At 44.7% G+C, this 19931-nt stretch overlaps 1 protein-coding gene across 1 annotated transcript in view; it reads left to right on the top strand.

Annotated features, from left to right (window-relative positions):
• Positions 1-2079: 2079 nt before the first annotated feature.
• Positions 2080-19931, top strand: part of RAD18 (RAD18 E3 ubiquitin protein ligase) — a 34781-nt gene continuing 16929 nt past the window's right edge. The window contains exons 1-9 of the mRNA XM_030458493.1: positions 2080-2177; positions 2441-2522; positions 4430-4491; positions 5884-5954; positions 10192-10547; positions 11920-12019; positions 14498-14682; positions 17727-17803; positions 18509-18569. Coding sequence (XP_030314353.1) covers positions 2118-2177; positions 2441-2522; positions 4430-4491; positions 5884-5954; positions 10192-10547; positions 11920-12019; positions 14498-14682; positions 17727-17803; positions 18509-18569 — 1054 coding nt within the window. The 5' untranslated portion in view covers positions 2080-2117. The remainder of the gene's footprint in view (positions 2178-2440; positions 2523-4429; positions 4492-5883; positions 5955-10191; positions 10548-11919; positions 12020-14497; positions 14683-17726; positions 17804-18508; positions 18570-19931) is intronic.

Genomic DNA, 19931 nt, shown 5'->3' with positions numbered 1-19931 from the left:
CACATGCTCTGTCTTTGCTGTGTTGTGCATCGAGTTTGTTCAGGAAAGAGTGAGGAAAGCTCTCTGGAGGAGCTGGCTCTCAGTCACATCCCTGGGCTCAGCCTTGCCCGGGTGAGGGGCTCTTTGGGCTACCTGCACTGCCAGCTGTGAGCCCTGAGCTGCTGCTGGTTTTGCTGGCTCTGTGAACAGTTAATTCTGATTGCTATTGGCAGGACTGCTTCTGACAGAAACCTTGCATGGTCCCATCTCAAGGGTCAGTACTTCGTGGTGGGATTTGTTTTGTTCTAGAATTCTCAAGATCAGACTAAATTTAGTCTTGTAGAAATCAATAAATTACTGCCAACTTTAACATAAGGGCAGAGTTAGGTCAGTGTGAAGTGTTTCTGACCAGTCATACTCATGGGGTTCAGACTCTTCTCCTCTTCAGTTGGGAACAACATGATGAGAAACTTTCCACTGCTTTAAATGTTAAGGAATCTCTGAAAATATGTAGAAACAATAAATGCAAAATGTTCTACGGTTTGGGGGTCGATGGAGTTGTGGTGGGGGTTTTATTGGTTTTGTGTGGGGGGGTTTTTTGTTGTTTTTGTTTGTTTGTTTGTTTTGGGGTGTTTTGTTTTGTGTTTTTTGTGGGGTTTTTTTTGAAGTACAACATGTTCTTCAGATTTCCATCCAGTCTACTTGCTTGTGTCCCAGAGGTTGTTTCCATGGTGCGTTTGTGTTTCTGTCATGCAGTGACATGCACACATGAGAGGCAGATCTTGGTGGGGTGTTTCATTTTAGGAGCAGTCTACTAAGGGCAGCTGAAGATGAGTCACTTGTCTGCCAGAACAGGGGGAGAAGCAGCAGTTCTGTAGCAGTGCTGGAGAACCATTTGGGAGCAAGCACTTTTTATGTTATAAAATTGTGAGCATCCAGCTGGGAACTATGTAAAGCTCCACCTCAATGTTTTGTCTCAAGAGTACATATGAAAATAATCAGCTTTTGGAGCTTTGCTTCATGTCAGGCTTCTCTATGTCCTCCTAGCTTTAGCATACATTTCACCCTGTCCACTGAACAGGACAACAAGCTCCCAGGTTGGTACCTACTGGTGTTTAAATTGAAATGCGTATTTCAGGGGGGTTGCCTCTAGGTTCCCTGATTTGGTGTTCTGTATATAATAACAAATTGTAACTCGGTAGTTCAGCAAAACAAACCAGTTTAACGCTGTTACTCCACAGTCCAAAGTGCCCATAAAACAGCGGGCAGATTCCAAAGGAGCAGCAGAACTGTCCCCACCCTGCAGGAGCCCCCGTCCTGCTCCCCGGGAGCCCTGGTGCCCAGCAGGCTCCAGCCCAGCAGACAGGAGAGTTCTGCCTGACCGGATCCAGCCTGGGGTGTCCAAAGAGAGGAGAAGCTTCCCAGCACCCCTGCCACAGCGGGAGAGCTGCTGCAGGACTGGGGAAATGGGTTGGGTTGCTTTATATTCAGCAGCAGCCTGTGTGGAGGGTGCGTGGCTACCAGCTCATTGCCCTTTGCTGTTCTTCAGTCTAACAAAACAAGAAAATAAACACGTTCCTCCCGTACTGAACCCCCACGCCCGTTCCTGGGGAGGATGAAGTTAATCGCTCATGTCAGAAGTGTGTGACCCTGGGACCAGACCTGCAGGGTGAAGGGGGGATGTTTGTCCCCCTGGGGAAATCAAAGCTCCGGATCCGGCCGTGCCCGGGACAGGGGCGATGGGGATGATGCCCGTTTCCATGGCAACGCAGACCTGCCCTCCGCAAAAGGTCGTTGCCATGGCAAAGGGCTGAGGTTCACCTGTAGGGACAGAGGACCGGGCCGGGGGCCGGCGGAGCGGCTCCATGGCACAGGAGGAGCGATCGGGCTCTGTCCTGTTGGAGGGGCCTCAGAGCTCACCCAGCCGCACGGCCCGGCCCGCTCCAAGCCCCATCCAGCCTGTCCCGGAACGCGGGCAGGACCGGGCCTGCCGGGCCGGGCTGCCGGCACCGAGCCCGGACTACACCTCCCGGCAGCCCCCGCGCACCGGAACCGCTGCTGCCGCGCGGGGCTGAGCGCGGGGGATTTGGACTCGGTGCCGGGACCAGGGGGTCCGGCGGGGTTCGGGCCGGACTGCCATGGCCTTGGCACTGCCGCTGCCCGAGCCGCCCTGGCCGGCGAGCCTGGCCCCGCTGAAGGTGCGTGAGGCGCGGGGCGGGATGGCGGGCGGGATGGCTGCGGGGTGGCACGGCCTCGGCCCGGCCTCGGCCCGCTCTGCCCCGCCGGTCCCCGCGGGATGAGGGCCCGGTCCGGCCCGTTCCGCTCCTCCGGGTCTCGTGGTGCCACCCGCGGGCCGGGCCGGGCTGGGTGCCGGTACCGGGTGTCCATCCGCGGGCGGGTCGGGTTGGGCTGGTGCCGGCGGGGCGGTGTGGCAGCCCCCGCTGACCCGCTTTCCCTGCAGGCGGTGGATGAGCTGCTGCGGTGCGGGATTTGCTTTGATTACTTCAGCATCGCCATGATCATCCCGCAGTGCTCCCACAACTGTGAGTACGGCCCGGGCAGCGCGGGGTGTCCGTGTCGGGCTGTGACCTCCCTGGGGGCTGCACAGAACCGGCCTCGGGCCTCCTGCCCCGCGCTCTGCAGGGGCGGTCAGCTCATCGCGGCCCGGCTGGGTTACATGAGCTCTAGCAAAGCTCGCACAAAAACATCACTGTTATTCACAGAAATTGGGCAAGGTAACCGGGGCATCGCTGGCAAGTCAGCAGAGGGGTGGTGAGGTGGTTTTTCCTTGTGTCCCATGACCTAGGGGAGGTTTATGTTGGATGTTAGGAAGGAATTCTTTGCAGAGAGGGTGAATTGGAATGGGTGCCCAGGGAGGGGGTGGATTCTCCATCCCTGAAGGTTTTTAAAAAGAGCCTGGATGTGGCACTGAGTGCCATGGGCTGGGAACCACGGGGGGAGTGGATCAAGGGTTGGGCTTGATGATCTCTGAGGTGCTTTCCAACCCAGATGGTTCTGTGATTCTGTGATTAATGGAATTTAGAATTCAGGGATTTCATTCCAGTGCCCGTTGCCGTGTGTCCCCGGGAGGACAGGGGTGGCTGTGCTGGGTGCCATTGAAACCTGTCCTGTCCTTCCAGGTGACAGGTCCAGGCAGACTGGTAAGGCTGGAGAAGGTGCACTCAGATTTTGAGTCCATGGTTTGGTCTTCATACGTCTTTCCCAGGAGACACAAGACTGGAGATCACCTCGTGGGCTGGCAAAATCCTCTTGCACCTTAGCCAAATGAGAGAAAACTGTCCTCAAAAAAGAGGACTCCTTTAGAGTTTCACAAACAAGTCATCACTTGTCCATTTATTATTTACTGGCATGCAGAGCAGAAATTACAGACCCTGCAATTCTTTTATGAAACGTGTAGCTGCTCTGCTCACAGCTTAGTCAGCAAGGACAGTTTCCTATGAGGAGCTCGTGTAGATGAAAGCTGAGGAGCAGCCACCACCTTTTCCATGTGCAGTTATGATTACAACCTTCTATCAGCACAAACACACTTTGTCTGGATTAATGCACTTAAACACCACCTATTCCTCCAGTTCTTTATTTAAATGTCCTTCATAACATATCGAGGGCAGAGCAAAATGCAGAGCATTAAGTGTTATGAGCTAAGGTTTTCTGTGCTGCTCTGCAGCTCTGGTGGCTGGCTGGCAGATTGTTTTTTGGTTTTTTCTTTTTAATTTAATTGATTTCTCCCCCATACCGTATCTTGCTATATAAAGTAATTTTTGAGTATTAGATGGATTTGTGGCTGAAGTGTTGAATTAGTGCATTAGTGCTGCTTCAGACTTCTTCACAGAGGGTCTTTGAAATATATCTGCTTAGGCAGCTGTTACTGAGTGTGTTAAGTGCTGAGGCTCTGACCAGTAATGATCTAATAAGTGGATGTCTGGTTTGCTGGAGAGTGATGCAACTTTTTAGTATCTTGAAGGGGTTGTGAAAGCTCATAGATAAGCAGAGAGCAGAATAATTTCAGGAATTTATTTTGGCAAAATGAAGCTTTTGGCATGTTTCACCCAATAGTCCATTGAAGCATCCTGTGGTGGTGGCACAACTTGCATTTCCTGTAAGACATTTAAGCCATCTCTCAGTGCTCCAGTGCCATCCATTCTAGCCTCTTCCCTCAACAGCAGGTTAGTATTTTGGAAAAGGGAATAAACACCTGGGAAAAAATGGGTTTAGGGGGTTTGTCTGGGGCTATGTGGGAAGCTGAAAGTGATCCAGTGTTAGTCAAAAGAAAAAAAGAAAGAGTATTGTGGCACCAAAACCTGGTGCACTTTCAATATTGGTGCATTGGGGAATAGTTTGGATATATTGTACAAAACCCAAGTACACTGGTAAGGATGTTGAGTTGCATTTGGAAGATTGCCTGTTCCAAAGTTCTGTCTCCTTTTCCCAGATTGTTCCCTTTGCATACGCAAGTTTTTGTCCTACAAAACTCAGTGTCCAACATGCTGTGTGGTAAGTATTTTCTTAGCTTCCTTTTTTGCTCACTTTTTGGCGAATCTCAGGAGCTTTTCCAGTTTGACTACTAAATAATTAATCCTGGTCATAAATTACCACCTTTCCTTTTGGTGAGCACCCCTGGGCAAAGTGTGGTGTTCTTAGAACTGGAATTTTCCTGTTTTAGAACTTCTCTTCTGTCAGCACAGGCAAAGGTAAATGGGGCATCAAAACTGGGTTTTGGCTCAGAGCTGTCTGTACAGTCATGAAATATTTAACATTTCCACCTAATTTGTTTAAATATGAACCCTGAAATTTAAGCACTCTAAATTTTCCCTGATTGAGTGGCCTGACTCCATTGTTCGAAGAGTCTTTAGAGGTGTCCACAGAGCAGCTGGTCCTAAAGCTCCCTGACTGTCCTGTCTGGGTTTTGTAGGGATGTGAGGAGTGTGTTAGGCACCAGGAGAGGAGGTGTTTGCCATGAGAATTCAGTTAAAAGTGAAAAGCTCTGGAAACAGGTTTGGCCTGCACTGCAGGTGGTGATTATTACAATCTGACTTGAAGGCCTTTTTTGATTAAAGAGCACAGAATGCAATTTATTCTAAGCCTTAATCTGGCTTTACATCTTAAGCCAATTTGGCTTCATTGAACTAAAAATGATAGGCTGCCTAAAAACAATGACCCTTCAGGAATATTGGCAAATTAGAAGTAATTTTCTTCTGTGTTTCTAAAGCATGAACCAAACTAGACTTTTTAAGACTGCAAAACAGATTTATTTGTAACTTTGCCACTTTTTAAACATCCAAACAAGTGCAGATTACTTGATATACAATGCTGGGGAGTACAGTTTCCTACCACCTTGATAAAAATCACAAGTATTGATATCAGCAAGACTAGCAAAAGCTTTGTAAAAAAGGAGAGCAGAGACAGAAAGTGCTTAGAAAGAATGAACTGACTGCACTAAGCCATCTCATAATTTGTATTTTCATTCCATAATTACTCAAATGATTAATGTTCCCCTTCATCAGTTGCCATGCTTTGTTGCTTAAGGTTCTTTTCAGCTTCATGGGATCCTTTGCTTGGTTTTCACAACAGTTCCATCTGGGCTGCAATAGTGCACTGCTGGAGAGATGGCATACTGCATTTTCTTGCTCTAGGTTTATGCTTTGTTTTTGTCAATTACCTATCATGTCCAGACTTAGAGTTCTCAGGCAGTTACTTCAGTCTGATACTTCAGGACACCTTTACACATTATGCATCTTCATTCATGTGGCAATTTAATGGGGCATAGCTGGGGCATCGAGACAAGAGAGGAAGTATATTGATCATGTCAGCGTTTTCTGGGTGCTTGTTATCACTGCATTTGAATGATTGTTGTTGTTCCTTTTTTGTTCTATCTTTTTTTAATAGGCAGCCTCAGAATCTGACCTGAAAAACAACCGGGCATTAGATGAACTGGTAAAGAGCTTTAATTCTGCAAGGTACACTCTGTTTTTCTTGATACAATCTCTGGTTTGGCAGCTGGAAAGGCAAAGTGTGACTTACTTTGTGTGACCAGGCCAAGAGTCCCTGGAGAGGAGGACAGTGAGGAGCAGTGTGAAGAGTGAATGAAAAAAATTATGGTGTCACAAAAATGAGTCAGATGTGTCAGGAGTGTGTGGGGAAAATAAAAAAACAGATTTCCTTCTGAGATCCTTTCTGTGTGTGTGTGGCAATTCTGAACAGAAAGATTTTTTTCCAGGTGTAATGGTCAACTGGCAAGAGACTCCTCTTGGTGAAGTCATTGAATGGGTCCATGAGTGTGAGTTTTCCTGGATAAGAGCAGTAAAGGAGTATGGTGTTTTCACATGGATTTCTTGCCCTCTTTTCTGTCTTGATTTTAATTCTTTTTTATCTTGTCATCCCTTTGAAAGGCAGGAACAACAGAACAGACATGGCATGGTAAATGCTTGTCACAGTAGATATGAGATTTCTTGTATTATCTCTGTTTTCCTTTGTTTGGAAGCAGCTCAGTGATTCCCTAGGTACTTTGCAGGTGTTTCTGTGTCTATGGAGACATATGCACTGTCATTTTTCTCTGAAATGAACTTGGAGTCAATGAGATTCTTGGCTTTGTAAGTTATAGGAAGCAGAGTGCAGTTTATGGCTTTATTTCTTGAGAGGGTTTCTCTGTGATGAAGATCTAATGTTCTGTATGACCACTATTAGATTGAATTGATTTTATTTCAAGAATTGAAATTTTCCAGTTCTGTTATTTTAGCTTGAACTCTTGTCTTTGGTGTTTCCTAGTGATAAATGGATTACTATTTTTTTGGTAACATAATGATTTTGTAGAGAGCAAGTAGTACTGACTTGGATCCATTATGATATTGAATCTTAAACGTTAATTTCTTTTGACTGCTTTAATGGATCAGTATAAATCTTACCAGACAGAGTAGTTTAATAATCTTTCCCTTTGTGACTTGGAGTTCAATCAATTTCTCAGTGTAAAGTTAGATCAATAAGACAGAAGCTCCAATGTCCTGTTTGGCACGAGGGGGCAGTGAGCCAGAGCAGGCTTCTTGCTGCTGCTTGGGAAGAAAAGCCTGGCAACTGATGCTTTGCTGAGGGAACTGCTTCTGAGGTTTCCAGTTGTCCTTCCTCAAAACAAATCCAAACTGATTTTGAAGTGTGCTCCATTCCCCCAGTCCATCCTGCCTTGGCTTTGAGCCTGAGGTAGTTTAGCATTTATGAAAATTAGGCCTTAAATCTTTTCAGTATTTCACAGAATGCAAACACGTTTCTTGAGTCAGGCCTGTAGGGAATAAAGTATTAATGTTGGTAGTACTGAGCAACATAAAAAGCTCTGCTCCAAGGTCAGTGTGTGCAGGACTCTGATGTTTCCTGGTAAAAGTGAAGATGTTGTGTTGCTCGCTGTGACCCATGATGTGTTCCATGGAAGGTGCTGAGCAGGACAAGGCTGAGACAGCACATGGCTCTGATCAGGGTGGGAGCAACTGTGCTCAGCTTTCTGCTGCTGGAATAGTTTTATGTGGAAGCACTGGATTCCCACCTGCTTTCTCTGCTTCATTGCTGCTTCGTCAAGGGAGGAGTAAATGGACCATAAAATGGAAACATCTTGATGAAAAAAAATTTTTCCAAGCTGTGTGTCCTGTTGTTAAAGCATGTCTGGTAGAGAGAGTGTGTTGTAGATGGTGTATGAAGGTGAACAGTCAGTTTTTAGTTGTACTGAAAGCAGTGTGACACCCTGTCCTAGCCCAAGCCAGCAGAGAGGTGGTGTCTCAGAGGAGCAGGGGTTGTTACAGCAACATCTTGTTGGCTCATCTTCCAGCCTTTAAAGGGTGCCTGTGGTTTGTCAGCTATGACATTTGCTGCTTTATGCCAGGAGTGTAAAATTGTGTCTGCTAAAAGCTTCCAGAATTGATAGTCTGGGTTCAGTTCTTAACAGTACCTAATGGGTAATGTTGAAAACTGCATGCAGAATGCAGACCTTGTTGAAAATGGTGATGTCCTGAGGATTACCAGGAGAATTGGTTTCTAGATGATGGTAGAGAGTGGACTCCTCCAGGCTTCTGTGTGGCTTCTCCTGGCTCTGTCTCTGAGTGATGGATGAATCTGCCACTCTGGCTGGGCTTGTCCAAATCACTCCAGTAACAGCTGTCAGGATTCCTGTGGAAAAAAAGAAGTTAGAGTAATGTGCTCTGGCAGTAAGGGAGAGGAGTGGCAGTTGATAAAGGTCCTGTTGGAGAGCCCAGGGCTGTGTGAGGAGTGGCTGTGGTGCTCTGGCCCCCCAGTCCCTGGGGTGCCCAGGTTTGGGGTGCCCAGGTTTGGGGTGCCAGTCAGCAGTGCCACCAGGTGTCATTGCACAGCCAGTGGAGCTGCTCAGCAGGATCAAAATACCATGTTCTGGGAAAAGCCAGTCTGGGACTTTTTCTCTCCCCTTTTGAATTTAGTACTAGCATTTTCTGTGTTTTCCCAGAAAAAAGAAAAAAAGGGCTACAGAGATTTCATGTGTGTTTTGGCAAACAAGTTTTCATGTTCTCATCTTAGTCTTCTTTCCACTGATTCTGTGCCAAGCTCAGATCCCTTTGGAAAGTCTATTCATAAGTCTTTGTCCTTCAATACAAGGGAAAACTCCTCATGATATTTGTAGACCTTTCTGAAATCTGCCCCTTGTACCCAGGGCTGGGACAGGGCTGTGTGAAGGTGCTGTGCCCATGTTCCCACTGCCCAGCTCAGAGTTCCCCATGAAGCTGATCCAACAGTAACCAGACTGCTCTGGGCCTGTGTCAGCCAGGGAATTAACCTCCTTCAAAACTTCCAGTCCATATCTAGGCATGAGCAAGCAGAAAAACATAGTTTTGCTGCCACACTTAATTGCAGTTGTTTGCAGTGCAGAAAGTCAGTGTTCCTTGGGAGGGATGTGAGGTGCCCCTGCCAGGTGTGCCCATTGCACCAGGCAATCCAGGGAGCTGGGGCTCCAGGTTGGGCTGCAGTAGAACCACTGCTGAGCTGGTTGGTGTGGCTTAAACTGGTGTAACTGGGAGGCCACCTGGTGACTTGTGTATATTTTGAAAGAAAGTTATCATATACAGACAGTTCTTAGTGTTATCCTGCTGGAAAAAGAAGTGACAGGAAGGTCTTCCCTGCCACACTCTGCAAGGGGGGGCAGAGTCTAAGAGGTGATCTGTCTCCTCATTTGTTGTTAGAGAGGTGCTTCATTTCCTTTGAGACTGCCCATTTTTTGTATGCTGTCCCAGTCTGTCAGAGCTTGTAGATGGTGAAACTTTTTTCTGCAATTGCTTTTTTCCTTTGGATGAGCCTTCTGAGGATGCAGCAGGCAGGGGCTGGGCAGGTGTGGTTGGGAGAGTGTCAGGAGTGCAAGTGAACCAGCAAGTGTGTGGGCAGTCTGGACAGCTGAATTACTATGCCATCTCCTTGCCAAGGATGCAGTCTCTAGCTTAATTTATTTTAGATTGAGCTGTATAAAGTGCCCAGTAAAATAAACAGGACTCTGCAAAACCCCCTGGGGCAAGGATAGGAATAAAACATGTCTTTAAGATCTTACACAACTGGCTGAGTAGGACATCAGTGGCTTTATGATTCTTTGTATTAGCTCAAAGCTAGAAGTACTAATGAGACAGACAGAAGAATGAGCCTTCTGCTGCTATCCTGTTCCTACCAATAAAATACAAGTTTATTTCTTTGAAAAGACACTTCTGTGCAATTTGCATCTCAGCATTTGCTAGCCCTGAGGAGAGCAGGGGGTGCAAGCAGAGGGTAAAGCATGTGTAGATGTGTGGTAAGGTTCTGGTGGAGATTGCAGTGGGCTGTTCTTGAGGGTGGTTACTTTTCCCTTTTTTTGATGAGAGAATGGAAGGATTGTGCTCCTTGGCTGCTCATCAGTGCAGTGTGGCAGGACCAGTTTGGGTGAGGATGCTGCCAAGCTTGCAGGTATCTCTTGGTGGGGCTCTGCTCAGCTGGGTGGGCTGTCAGCAGCTGTGCTAAGGAGACCTCCAGGAAGGAGGGACAGGAACACAGCAGCACTTTCTGCCCTGCTTTTGGTTTCAGACACCTGAGTGCTGTGTGCCAGCAAGGGGGAGAGAGAGGAAGGGGTGGAGGAAAAGCTCCATCTGTTTGCATTTTGGTTTCTTCTCAAAGAAATAGCTGTCACTGCCCAATGCACCTAACTGCATGTTATCTTCTGGATGTTTCTAGACAACAGCTGTTCCAGTTGGTCATGGATACTCCAATGATTTCATCTCCATTGGCCTGCAGCAGGCATTCAGCTGGCAAAACCCATGTCAGGAGTCCTGTTTCTGGGCCAGTTTTGAAAGAAGAGGTGCCAGCGATTGACAGTTTCTTGAGAAAGGAGGAGGTTTGCACCTCAACAAAGGCAGATGGTCTGGCAGGAACAGACCAGAAGATGATCAAATCTGAGGAACATGATAACCTTGATGAAAAATTTGCAGAGGCTGATGGTAAAGGCAATGAAGTGGGATCACAAGAGAGTCCTGAGTGCACGAGAAGTCATGAAAAGCCTTCTACATCTGTGGTAAAAGTAGTCAAGAGAGGTGGGATGCTTAATTTTTGCTTTTGTTCTGTTCTCTTCTTCCTCAGGTCTGTGGCTGTGGTTGGCTGTGTGCATTAGGGTGCCTTCAGTTTGTGGCATTCATCTCATTTCTCTGCATTGCTCTGGTGTGTTCAGATGCCTCAGACTCACTGGCCTGAGCTCCATCCTTATTATGGGTTATGTGGGACAGCTCTGCTACAAGCATATTCTGGAGGAAGTTTGGGCTGTTGCCAAGTAATTAAATGGAGTTCAGTGCTTGCAGATTCATTTGGTTTGAGTAACAACTCTAAAAAAACAATAGTTGCACAAGAGACTGACTCAGTAAAAAATGAAGTAATTTAATTTCTCCTTCCCCTTAATGACTAACCAGACAACACTGACATTCATTCTGCTCTCTATCCTTAGGTAACCAGAAGCAAGGTATTTTACCATGTGTTTGTTGTTTTATGGGTGTACCCACAATCAAAATGATCATGGCTTCAGTTCTGTTAATATTGCTATTCATAAACTCTCCAGAAGAATATCATCCACTTTATTCATATGTAATTCTTCAGTGTTAAGATTAATTTATTTTGAATCACGAAAAAGCCCATTTATACTAATCAACTAGAATAAAATGACAGAATCCTCTTTGTTTTGACATGATGGCAGGCATCCTACTCACCCAATAAAAGCCTGAATTAAGATAAAAGACAGTGTAGGAGTACAACACTGATTTTTATTAATTTATATTTATCTGTTCTTTGTTTAACAATTAACTGAACTTTGACTCTGAAGTTCATGATTATTCATTAGCTGGGTAAATACTGCTTCAAAATGTCATACAGCCAGAAAAGTGGCCCTGTGAGTATGGCACCAGTTTCAGTAGTTTCCCCGTTCTATGCATCAGACTCCCTTGTGTTAGTAGTTTAAAACTTGTATTAAATTTTACTGCTCATTTATTCTTAAGCAATTGAAGCTTTCACTTGCTTACCATTTTATGACCTTATTAAATCCTTGAGCATGTGGTCCATTGACATTATTTCTACAAATGCAAAGTAGCTGGTCAAACAATATAAATGAAAGGCTTGAAATGAGGCAATGCTGAAGTGGTCCTAGAGAGTATTATTTGTTCCTGTGCTAAGAATTCATGGAATCACAGAATGGTTTGAGTTGGAAGAGTCCTTAAAGACCATCTAGTTGTCTATTTCCAGCCCCTGAAGATTCTGGATGGACATGCCAGATGTAAAAAAAAAAACAAAAACCCCCAAAAGCCCCCAAACCAGGAATTCCAAATGTTCATTTTCTTCCATCAACAGTTAGTTTTCCAGATGAGAACATTTCCTCTTTACTGTAATATACCTGCTAGTAAATGCCTTCTCCCTTGTTTGCAGTGGAGTGTCCTGTTTGTGAGGTTGCTATTCCAGAGCACTATATAAACAAACATCTGGATAGCTGCTTGACAAGAGAGGAGAAGAAGGACAGCCTCAGAAAGTAAGAAGTGACTTTAAAAACTGCTGTATGCATGTAGCCATTTTTCTGCTCTACTGAAATAAGAAATATTAGCTGGCAGGTTGTAATACAGTGGGTTTTGTTTGTTTCTTGGTTATCTGCTGTATAAATTACATTAAAATTGCTGTATAAATATGATAGTGGTATAAATATGATAGTGGGTTTCTCTCAAGAAAGCATGTGGATTTGCAAAATTATTTTTGCCTTTTAGTGGCAAGAAAACACTGGATAGTGTTTTAAAGAATTCAACACTAGGAGTAAAAAAACCCTGTGTTATTCTCTTCTCTGCTGACTAGCATTAAAATTCTATTCAGATAATGCTTATTCCCATTTTTCACGTGGTGAATTAATTGCTTCCCTTGGTTCAGATGGGCCAAAAGACAATTGCTTTACTAGCTGCCAAGTTAAAAAATAAAAACTTCACTTGACTCACCTCACTGTGGGCCTTTTCAAGTTGCACAAGTCAAGGTTGTGTCTTTAGGATCTTGATTTCCATAAGATCAATGCATGCATTTGACTTTTTGCCTCTGCTCTGGCATCTGTCATGGTCACCTCATACACATCAGAAGTGTTTATCTCAGTTTGTTTTACTTGCATAAATCTGGGCCTCTGTTATTTCTGACTGATCAGGGTTAAGAACTGTGAGGGACTTGTGCTGCTTACAGGTTTACTGTATGCTTGTATTTCCAATTACTCTGAATCCTAAATTAGAATGTAGCTTTATGGTAAAGCCCTGATTTTGCCTAGTCACACTTAGCATGCAGGCTGTAAGCTAAAGGGCTTTTAGGATGAGTGAAAGGTAAATTAATACTGGAATCTGATGTTACACTTTAATTTTCATTTGGGATGTTTTTAGTGTTTTCTCTGTTCTTCATGAATGGAAATAAAAGCCAGATATTTCCATGGTGCCAAGCCCATGTCCCTAACAGAATTTTAAATTTTGCTTGTTTTATTTAGACTGCTTAGCTCTTCAGAAAATATCACACAAGACACTTCTCCTCTGGGACTGGCTATTGTGTGATAAATGCTGGCTTTCTGGCAATATGTTTATTTCCTGGCAGTGTTGTTTGGGTTTCAGCAATAGCACATCTCTGGTTTTCTCTGAGGAATTTTAGCTCTGTTTAATTCTCAAATGAGGAGCATGTGGAATGCTCTGTTAACATTGAGCAGTATTCCAGTGGAACTGATAATGTCCCTAAAACCAGCACAGGACTAATTCCAAAGGTAAGTGTATATTCACAAAGAACAATTCATTTCTCAAGGATGGAAAAAACCCTCACCAACATTAAGATTCAAAACTCTGGTGAACTGTTTCCTTGTAGCTGTTTGCACAGAGCTGTCATCACTCCTCTAGGTCATGCTGGTGGTGAATTACAATCTACTCAGAGGTTTTTCAGGACTTTCACAAGATCTAATTATTCATTGGAATATTGTATATTTCCCAAAAGAGTCTGACAAATTTTCCTGAGAAGTGTATTGTGGTAATGCTTCTTTTTTTAATTAGTTTTTGCCAGCTATGCTATAGGGCCTATGTGAGCATGAATGAATTAATGACAATTTTTGTGTAAGCCTTGTTTGGGTTTTTTTTAATGCTGAAATTTATTTTTAACATAATAAGTTGAAAGTGCTGAATCAAGCTATGAAATAAGCCTCCTGCTTTCACAATGGGGAAGTGTTAACTTCTCTGTAACTCAGCTGCAGGTGAACTTGATTTTGCTGCAGGAAGAAAAGTGTTTTTTAAGTGTTCTCTTCTTCTGTAGATAATAAATTAAGTTGAAAATCATGAGCAAGACTGTTAGATTTTGGTCTGTTTGTTGGCTAGTGTGAGTGTATTTCACCAGGAGGTATAGGGAAGACTCAGCTGATTCGTGCAGGAGGAAATGGTTTTGCTATTTTTAGATGACAAAAGTTTTAGTAGGACTTGAATTTTCTATAGCATTTTTGTGTAAACAAGCTGTTTTCTGTAGCTGTGCCAGGAACGTTGAGTTCTTCTGACGTAAGGCAGTGTGAAGGAGTAAATTTTGGGTTTAGATGTTATTAGTCTGAGAGTACCATTAATTCTCTTTAATGGCACTTTCTGTATTTCCAAACTATCCTCCTGTTAGATGGGAACCACAGATTTGTTCTCAGGTACACAACTCTGTTATATGTATCTTTCTTGAAGTCATTTCCCCAAAAAGCTGAAAAATCTCCTAAGTTTTGGCAATTGCAGTGCTCTGAGACCTTCCCCAACTGGGTCAAGTCAGACACAGCCAGTGCCTGGGTGCAAAACCTGTGTCCCAGCAGCCTGACTCCAGCGCTCTTCCTTCTGAGCCCTGATCCTGATGCAGATGAACAAGACTGTGTTTGCTGAGGGGATCCTGAAGCCTTTGCTCTGTTTTGCCCAGGGTGGGTAAAAAGCCCTGTAAAAAGGTACGTCTGTATTTTGGTTCTTACTGGGTATTTCCTTTTCCTTTGCAGCTCTGCTCACAAAAGGAAGCCTATGTCCAAAGTTGTTTACAACTTGCTCTCTGATCGTGATCTGAAGAAGAAGCTGAAGGAGCATGGACTGTGCACCCAGGGCACCAGGCACCAGCTCATCAGGAGGCACCAGGAGTTTGTGCTGATGTACAATGCTCAGTGTGACTCTCTAACTCCCAAATCAGGTAGGTTAGACAGTCTAGGAAAGTTGTTACCCTCACAAGCTGTTTGTATGCATTCCTCCTTCTCTCAGTTCCCAGGGTAGGAGTAAGACTGCTCTGAACATTTGACAAAACTGGGGCTGGAAGAGTTTTCCTTGTGTAAGTCATGATTAATGCAAAAAAGTTTAATGCAAACCAGAAACGTGTTGCTATATTATGGAAGTAATCAGCAAGGATGTAAATTTGTGTTGGAATTCTTTGATACTTCCTGGTTTACTCACCCTGTTCTGGAAAACGTTCTGTGTTTGTATTGATTTTTGCATTTCAATAAGTCCCTTCAGAACAGACTGAGGCTTTTAGGCAAAGAATTGGAAATACATGAGGTTCTTAGTAAGTGAATAGATTTTGTTCTGATTTTGTTCTTTCTCCTATACACTGGGACTTTTATATTTTTATTGGATTTAATTTCAAAATTAGGTTTCTTTTTGGAGATAATAGGTAAGGGTAGAAGGAATTAATAAGGCTGTTAATGTATTGCTGGAATTTATATCAATGTGAGTGTTTGGCAGCAGTTTTGTACAATTAAACTCAGACTATATATAGCACTGTAGAGTATGGGATAAGTGAGTGCAATATAAACTGTTTTAAACAGCAGTCTGCTGTTCACATGCTCTTGGGCTTAGTGCTTGGGAAAGGCCAGGGCTGGAAGGGGGTGATGAGATCCCAGCAGGGTGGTTGGCCTGCTTGGTTTGTAGGCAGTGTGGCCATTAAAAAAAAAAAAAAGAATAGCAAGTGTGAGGGAGAGGGGGAACTGTCCCAGCTCATCTGATTGTATTCTGTTCTATACAAGATGAAAACGTGTGTCTTAAAGAAAGCAGTGTCACCTGCCACCTCTCAGTTCAGTTCTGCAAGTGGTACAGATGAAAGCACAAATACACTGGTCTGTGTGGGTGAGAGACAGACAAAAGGCCTGTGGTTATTTTTTATTTGATTAGAAGCTCCAGACAGAGAGTCCTTTTGCAAGAACTCTGCCAGGATCATGTTCTGGTGTTGTCCCCTGGGAGCTGCAGTGTCCTGGAACTGGAGTTGCCTGTTCTGTGCCAGGTCTGTGGCATGGGTCAGTCCTGCTGCTGGCAGAGGTAGAGAGATGAGAAATGCTCTTCCTCACCTTCAGTTCCATCTCTTTAATTTTCATTTTTTACAGAGAAACAAAGTCCTGAAGCACAACTTCACCATGTGTTCCAGAAGTTCTTAACTTTGAATGTTTTTGTGTCTGTTAGAGGGCTCAGAATGATTTGAACCAGATGAATTCCTGGTCTCAGTGGTGGGACTGCCAGGAACAGAGTGAGGGAGCAGAGCTGTGGGCTGGGAGCTCAGGAGCTGAGCTCAGCACTGCTGTGGGTTGGGTCAGGTACCACTGCAGGTGCACAGCTACATAAATACAGTTTGCATTTGGTATTTGCTGCTTGTCTGCAACAGGAATAACCTAGGGCTGGGTGAGAAGAACCTTTCTAGAAGGATGCCAGAGCCAGGCCACACAGTTAAGATTGTGTTTCACTTCAGCAGCAATAAAAGTTGAGGAAGTTTGTTAAGTCTGTGAGAGCAGCACTCGTATCAGTGTCAATCATGTTCTGATTTATGTTGACCTTGAAAACAGTTTAACACTCTCCAGTTCTCCCCAGCAGCAGCAGGAGTAGCTGTAAAGGTGCTGTAGGTGGTGTGCTCATGTCTGAGGGCTAAGCAGGAGAGGAGCAGTTTGGAAGTGATGGCTTGGGAGCCACGAGAGCCCAGTGAGTGGAGGGAAGGGTTGTGGGGCTGGGGTTGCTCTGGTTATGCTGCAGGGAGGTGGGTGCTGTGCAGCAGGAGCCCTGTGTCCCCTCCAGAGATGCTGGAGCTGAAGCTGTGTGGTACAGGTGAGTCTCTCTTAGCCTCGAAAGTGCTGGGAGATTCTGCACTTGATGCTGGGGATGAAGAAATGCCAAGTCCCTGTCTGCATCCTTCATCCAGGCTGCTAAATGAAGGGTTTCACAGTGTGCCAGGCAGTACTTCAGCTGGTCTGCCCTAAGTGATGCAAGAGGCTTACTGACTTATGGCCCAGTGCCTATTTATAAAGGGTGAATTATTCAACTAGCAGTTAAAATGCAGACATGCATTTCCAGTGGTAGCAGGGAACCTGAGGTCACTGTGTAATGCTAATAGCTGAGCTTCTGAGGAAGAATAGGTGCCAAAGTTATGGATTTTGCTTAAACCAGTTTTGAACAGGTTTTACTCCTTTACAGCTTAATAAGCTTCTTATTCTCTGTCCCTCTCTAGTGAAAGGGTTTGTTTCAATACATACCCATGGCTACATGGTAGCTCTGTTAAAATGATTCATTGTAGGAACAGATTTGTGAAAGCAAATGTCAGAATAAACCATGCAGGGTCCCACATAGCTGTATTTTAACCAAGAAGTAAAAATATTAACAATCACAGTTATGCCTCTTTCTTTATGTGCTTCTGAGGTGTCAGTTGGTAGTTGGGGAAGACTGAAATTTATCTTTGGGCTACAGGTTTGAACATCAGCCTGCAGACAGCTTTGTGTGTTCTTGGGAGGCAGTGCTGGGAGGTAAAACAAAGATAAACAGTAGATGTCATTATTTTATCTTCCATTTAGAGATATGCTATAAAATGGGAGCTCTTTACAAAGGCCATGCCTGTACACAACAGAAACACTGCAGTGTGCTGGAGCAAGATTCCAAAGGGTGATTTTTTCCATGACTTTAATACCAAGGAACTGAGAGCAGTGGCCCAGGGGGTGGCTGGGAGGCAGCTGCCAGCCAGCACAGTGCTGACCCCACTCCCCCCCTCATCATCTTCTCCCCACCTCACCCTCAGCTCTGGGGTCTCTTGGGACCTTGCCCTGTGGGAAAACCTTGCCTTTGGGTTTGCCTGTGCCTGGTGGCTGTGGCAGAGCTCATGCTGGTTTCTCTCCCTGTGATATAAATTAGTGGAAGTTTTGTTCAGTGCTGTTACATCTTTTTATTTCACTGCTCCTGGTTTAGTGACCCCTTTCTTTTATTTTCCAACAGTTACAGAGGTTGTGAAAGAGCTGGAAAAGAATGAGAAGATTCGGATTCAGCTTGAATGTAATAAAACCAGTGAAAAGGTAAGCCAGTCATCTTTTTGTTCCCAAACTGGGGAATGGTGAGGAGAAATGGCAGAGGGGGCACTGAAGACATTTGCCTGTCACTTGACTGTGGGAATTCTCAGCATCCCGGGTTGCAGGTTGGAATTTGCACATACCATAATCCTTCTGATTTCCTCATACCACACATTTGTCATGGGCAGTTCTTTGTCTACTGCTGATGTTTCTATACCCAAGCTATTTAATTAGGAGCATGTTTTTTTTTACCATCAAAACTCTCGAGAAATGTTCTCTTTGGTCATATTGGAGGATTTTGACCCTCCATGGCAGTGTGGGGCATATTTTGCTTCCTAGAATTCTCTAGGATTTAGCTAGCAAATTCCTTGCTTCTGTATCAGCAGTAGTGCCTGTTCTTTTCCCATGACATGTGATACTTTTGTGACTTCTGGAGCATGTTTGTTGCACAGTGCTAGAAAATACCTTATGGTCTGCATGTGCTGGGTGTTACATGTGGTGGCTCCAGGTGGTCTTGTTGGGGTTGTGAAGCCAAGCCAGACATGTAGCCATACTGGAAATACATATTCCTGTCTGTGGGCAAGATGCTAAGAGCTGGTGGGGGAAAAACAGGAAGCTGATCCTTCTTCCAGTTTTAGGTCTCTAGTTTTAAAGTATGCAGCTCTGTCATCTTTTTGTTTCTGTAAATAAACGTTTGTGTGATTTCTGTAGAGTCTGACCTTCACAAAAGACCAGACAGAGGAAGAGATAGATGAGATCCACACTGATTACCGTAAGTAACACACAGGCTGCACTTGATTGTGCTCTGAAATTCACCTTCTTTTCCTTTGTCATAAAATACACACACAAAAGTGTGTGTGCTTCCTCTGCTCCCCATTTAATTAATCAAAGCTAGAAGTTATCTGTTGGGGGTGAAACTTACTTTTTGAAACTCAGTCTCTTAAGCACTGATGTTGGACAGAACTTGCTGGAAGGAGCAGAGCTCTGAACAGGCTCCCCAAACCCCAATGTGTTGCCCGTGCACATGTCCCCTTCAGCTGCCTGGCCCTCAGGTTTCTGTGTCCTGCTCTGGGTGGGACTCTTGTGATGTGGGTTCTGAAGAACAGAGGAGCAGCTGTGACTGCTTCCTCCCTATTTTATTTGTGTGCTGTGATGCTCAGATCCTCCAGGCTTTCACAGTGCTCCTCACAATCCCTCCCTCCACACAACCACTCAGCTGGTCCTGTCTTCTCTTGCCCTTTTCTGCTTTCCCCTCCCTGGTGATTTTGTATCTTTTATAAAGAGTGCTCTGCTCATTTGGTTGGCCTCTTCCTCTCTACCCTGGGCAGGCATCTGGTATTCAGTGTGAACTGGGTGACTTTTTTTTCCTGGTTTTGTTGTTGCTCTTGGTTTCAGTTTTTTCACCCCAAGTCCTCTGTGTGAGAGAGCAGTGCCTGTGTTGTGTTTCAGACTTGCACCTGCCCTGGTGGAATAACAGCATTTGTTTTGAGAAGTATAATTGGAATAAATGCTTAAGGGAGAGAAGAGTCCAAAAATAAGAAAAATATCACGGGGAGAGCTATAGCTTGGTGATACAATTTTGTTTGATTTATTTTTGTGGGATCTGGGGAGGGGGATTTGGTGTTTTTTTGTTTGTTTTGTGGTGGTGATTTTTTTCAGAGAACTGATTGCTGCTTAACTTGCCCCTGGGGAAGCACAGGATTTTAAACTGTCTTTCTCCTTAGTGCATGCTGACACTGCAGATGTTTCTCTCTCTGTGGAACCATCTAACCATCTTTCTGGTTAGCTTTGAACCAAGTGTTCTTGTGAGAGTTAAGGACTGCAGGACTTGCCTCCTGTACAGAAATGGCAACAGAAATTAGTACAGAAATGGCAACTGTAAACTGGTGTTTCCAGGTGATTTCCCAGCCCTTCTGTGTGTGTTTGTACACCAGGTTTTCAATAGCATTTCTTTGGCCATAGCTCCCTGGCCATGGATTATTATTATTAATTTCTGTCCCTCTGTTTCCCACTCATTTCTCTGCCCCCTCAGACAAGGTGGGTGGGTAGCCATGGGTAGCCATGCACATTAAACTTCTGCTTTCAGCCACAGAGGAGCAAAGCAATGGAGGGACAACTCCTTCTGATTATACTT

This window comes from Calypte anna, chromosome 12 (genome assembly GCF_003957555.1).
Source record: "Calypte anna isolate BGI_N300 chromosome 12, bCalAnn1_v1.p, whole genome shotgun sequence".
NCBI lineage: Eukaryota > Metazoa > Chordata > Aves > Apodiformes > Trochilidae > Calypte > Calypte anna.
The sequence above is the reverse complement of the archived record's forward strand: the minus strand, read 5'-3'. Positions and strand labels throughout refer to the sequence as shown.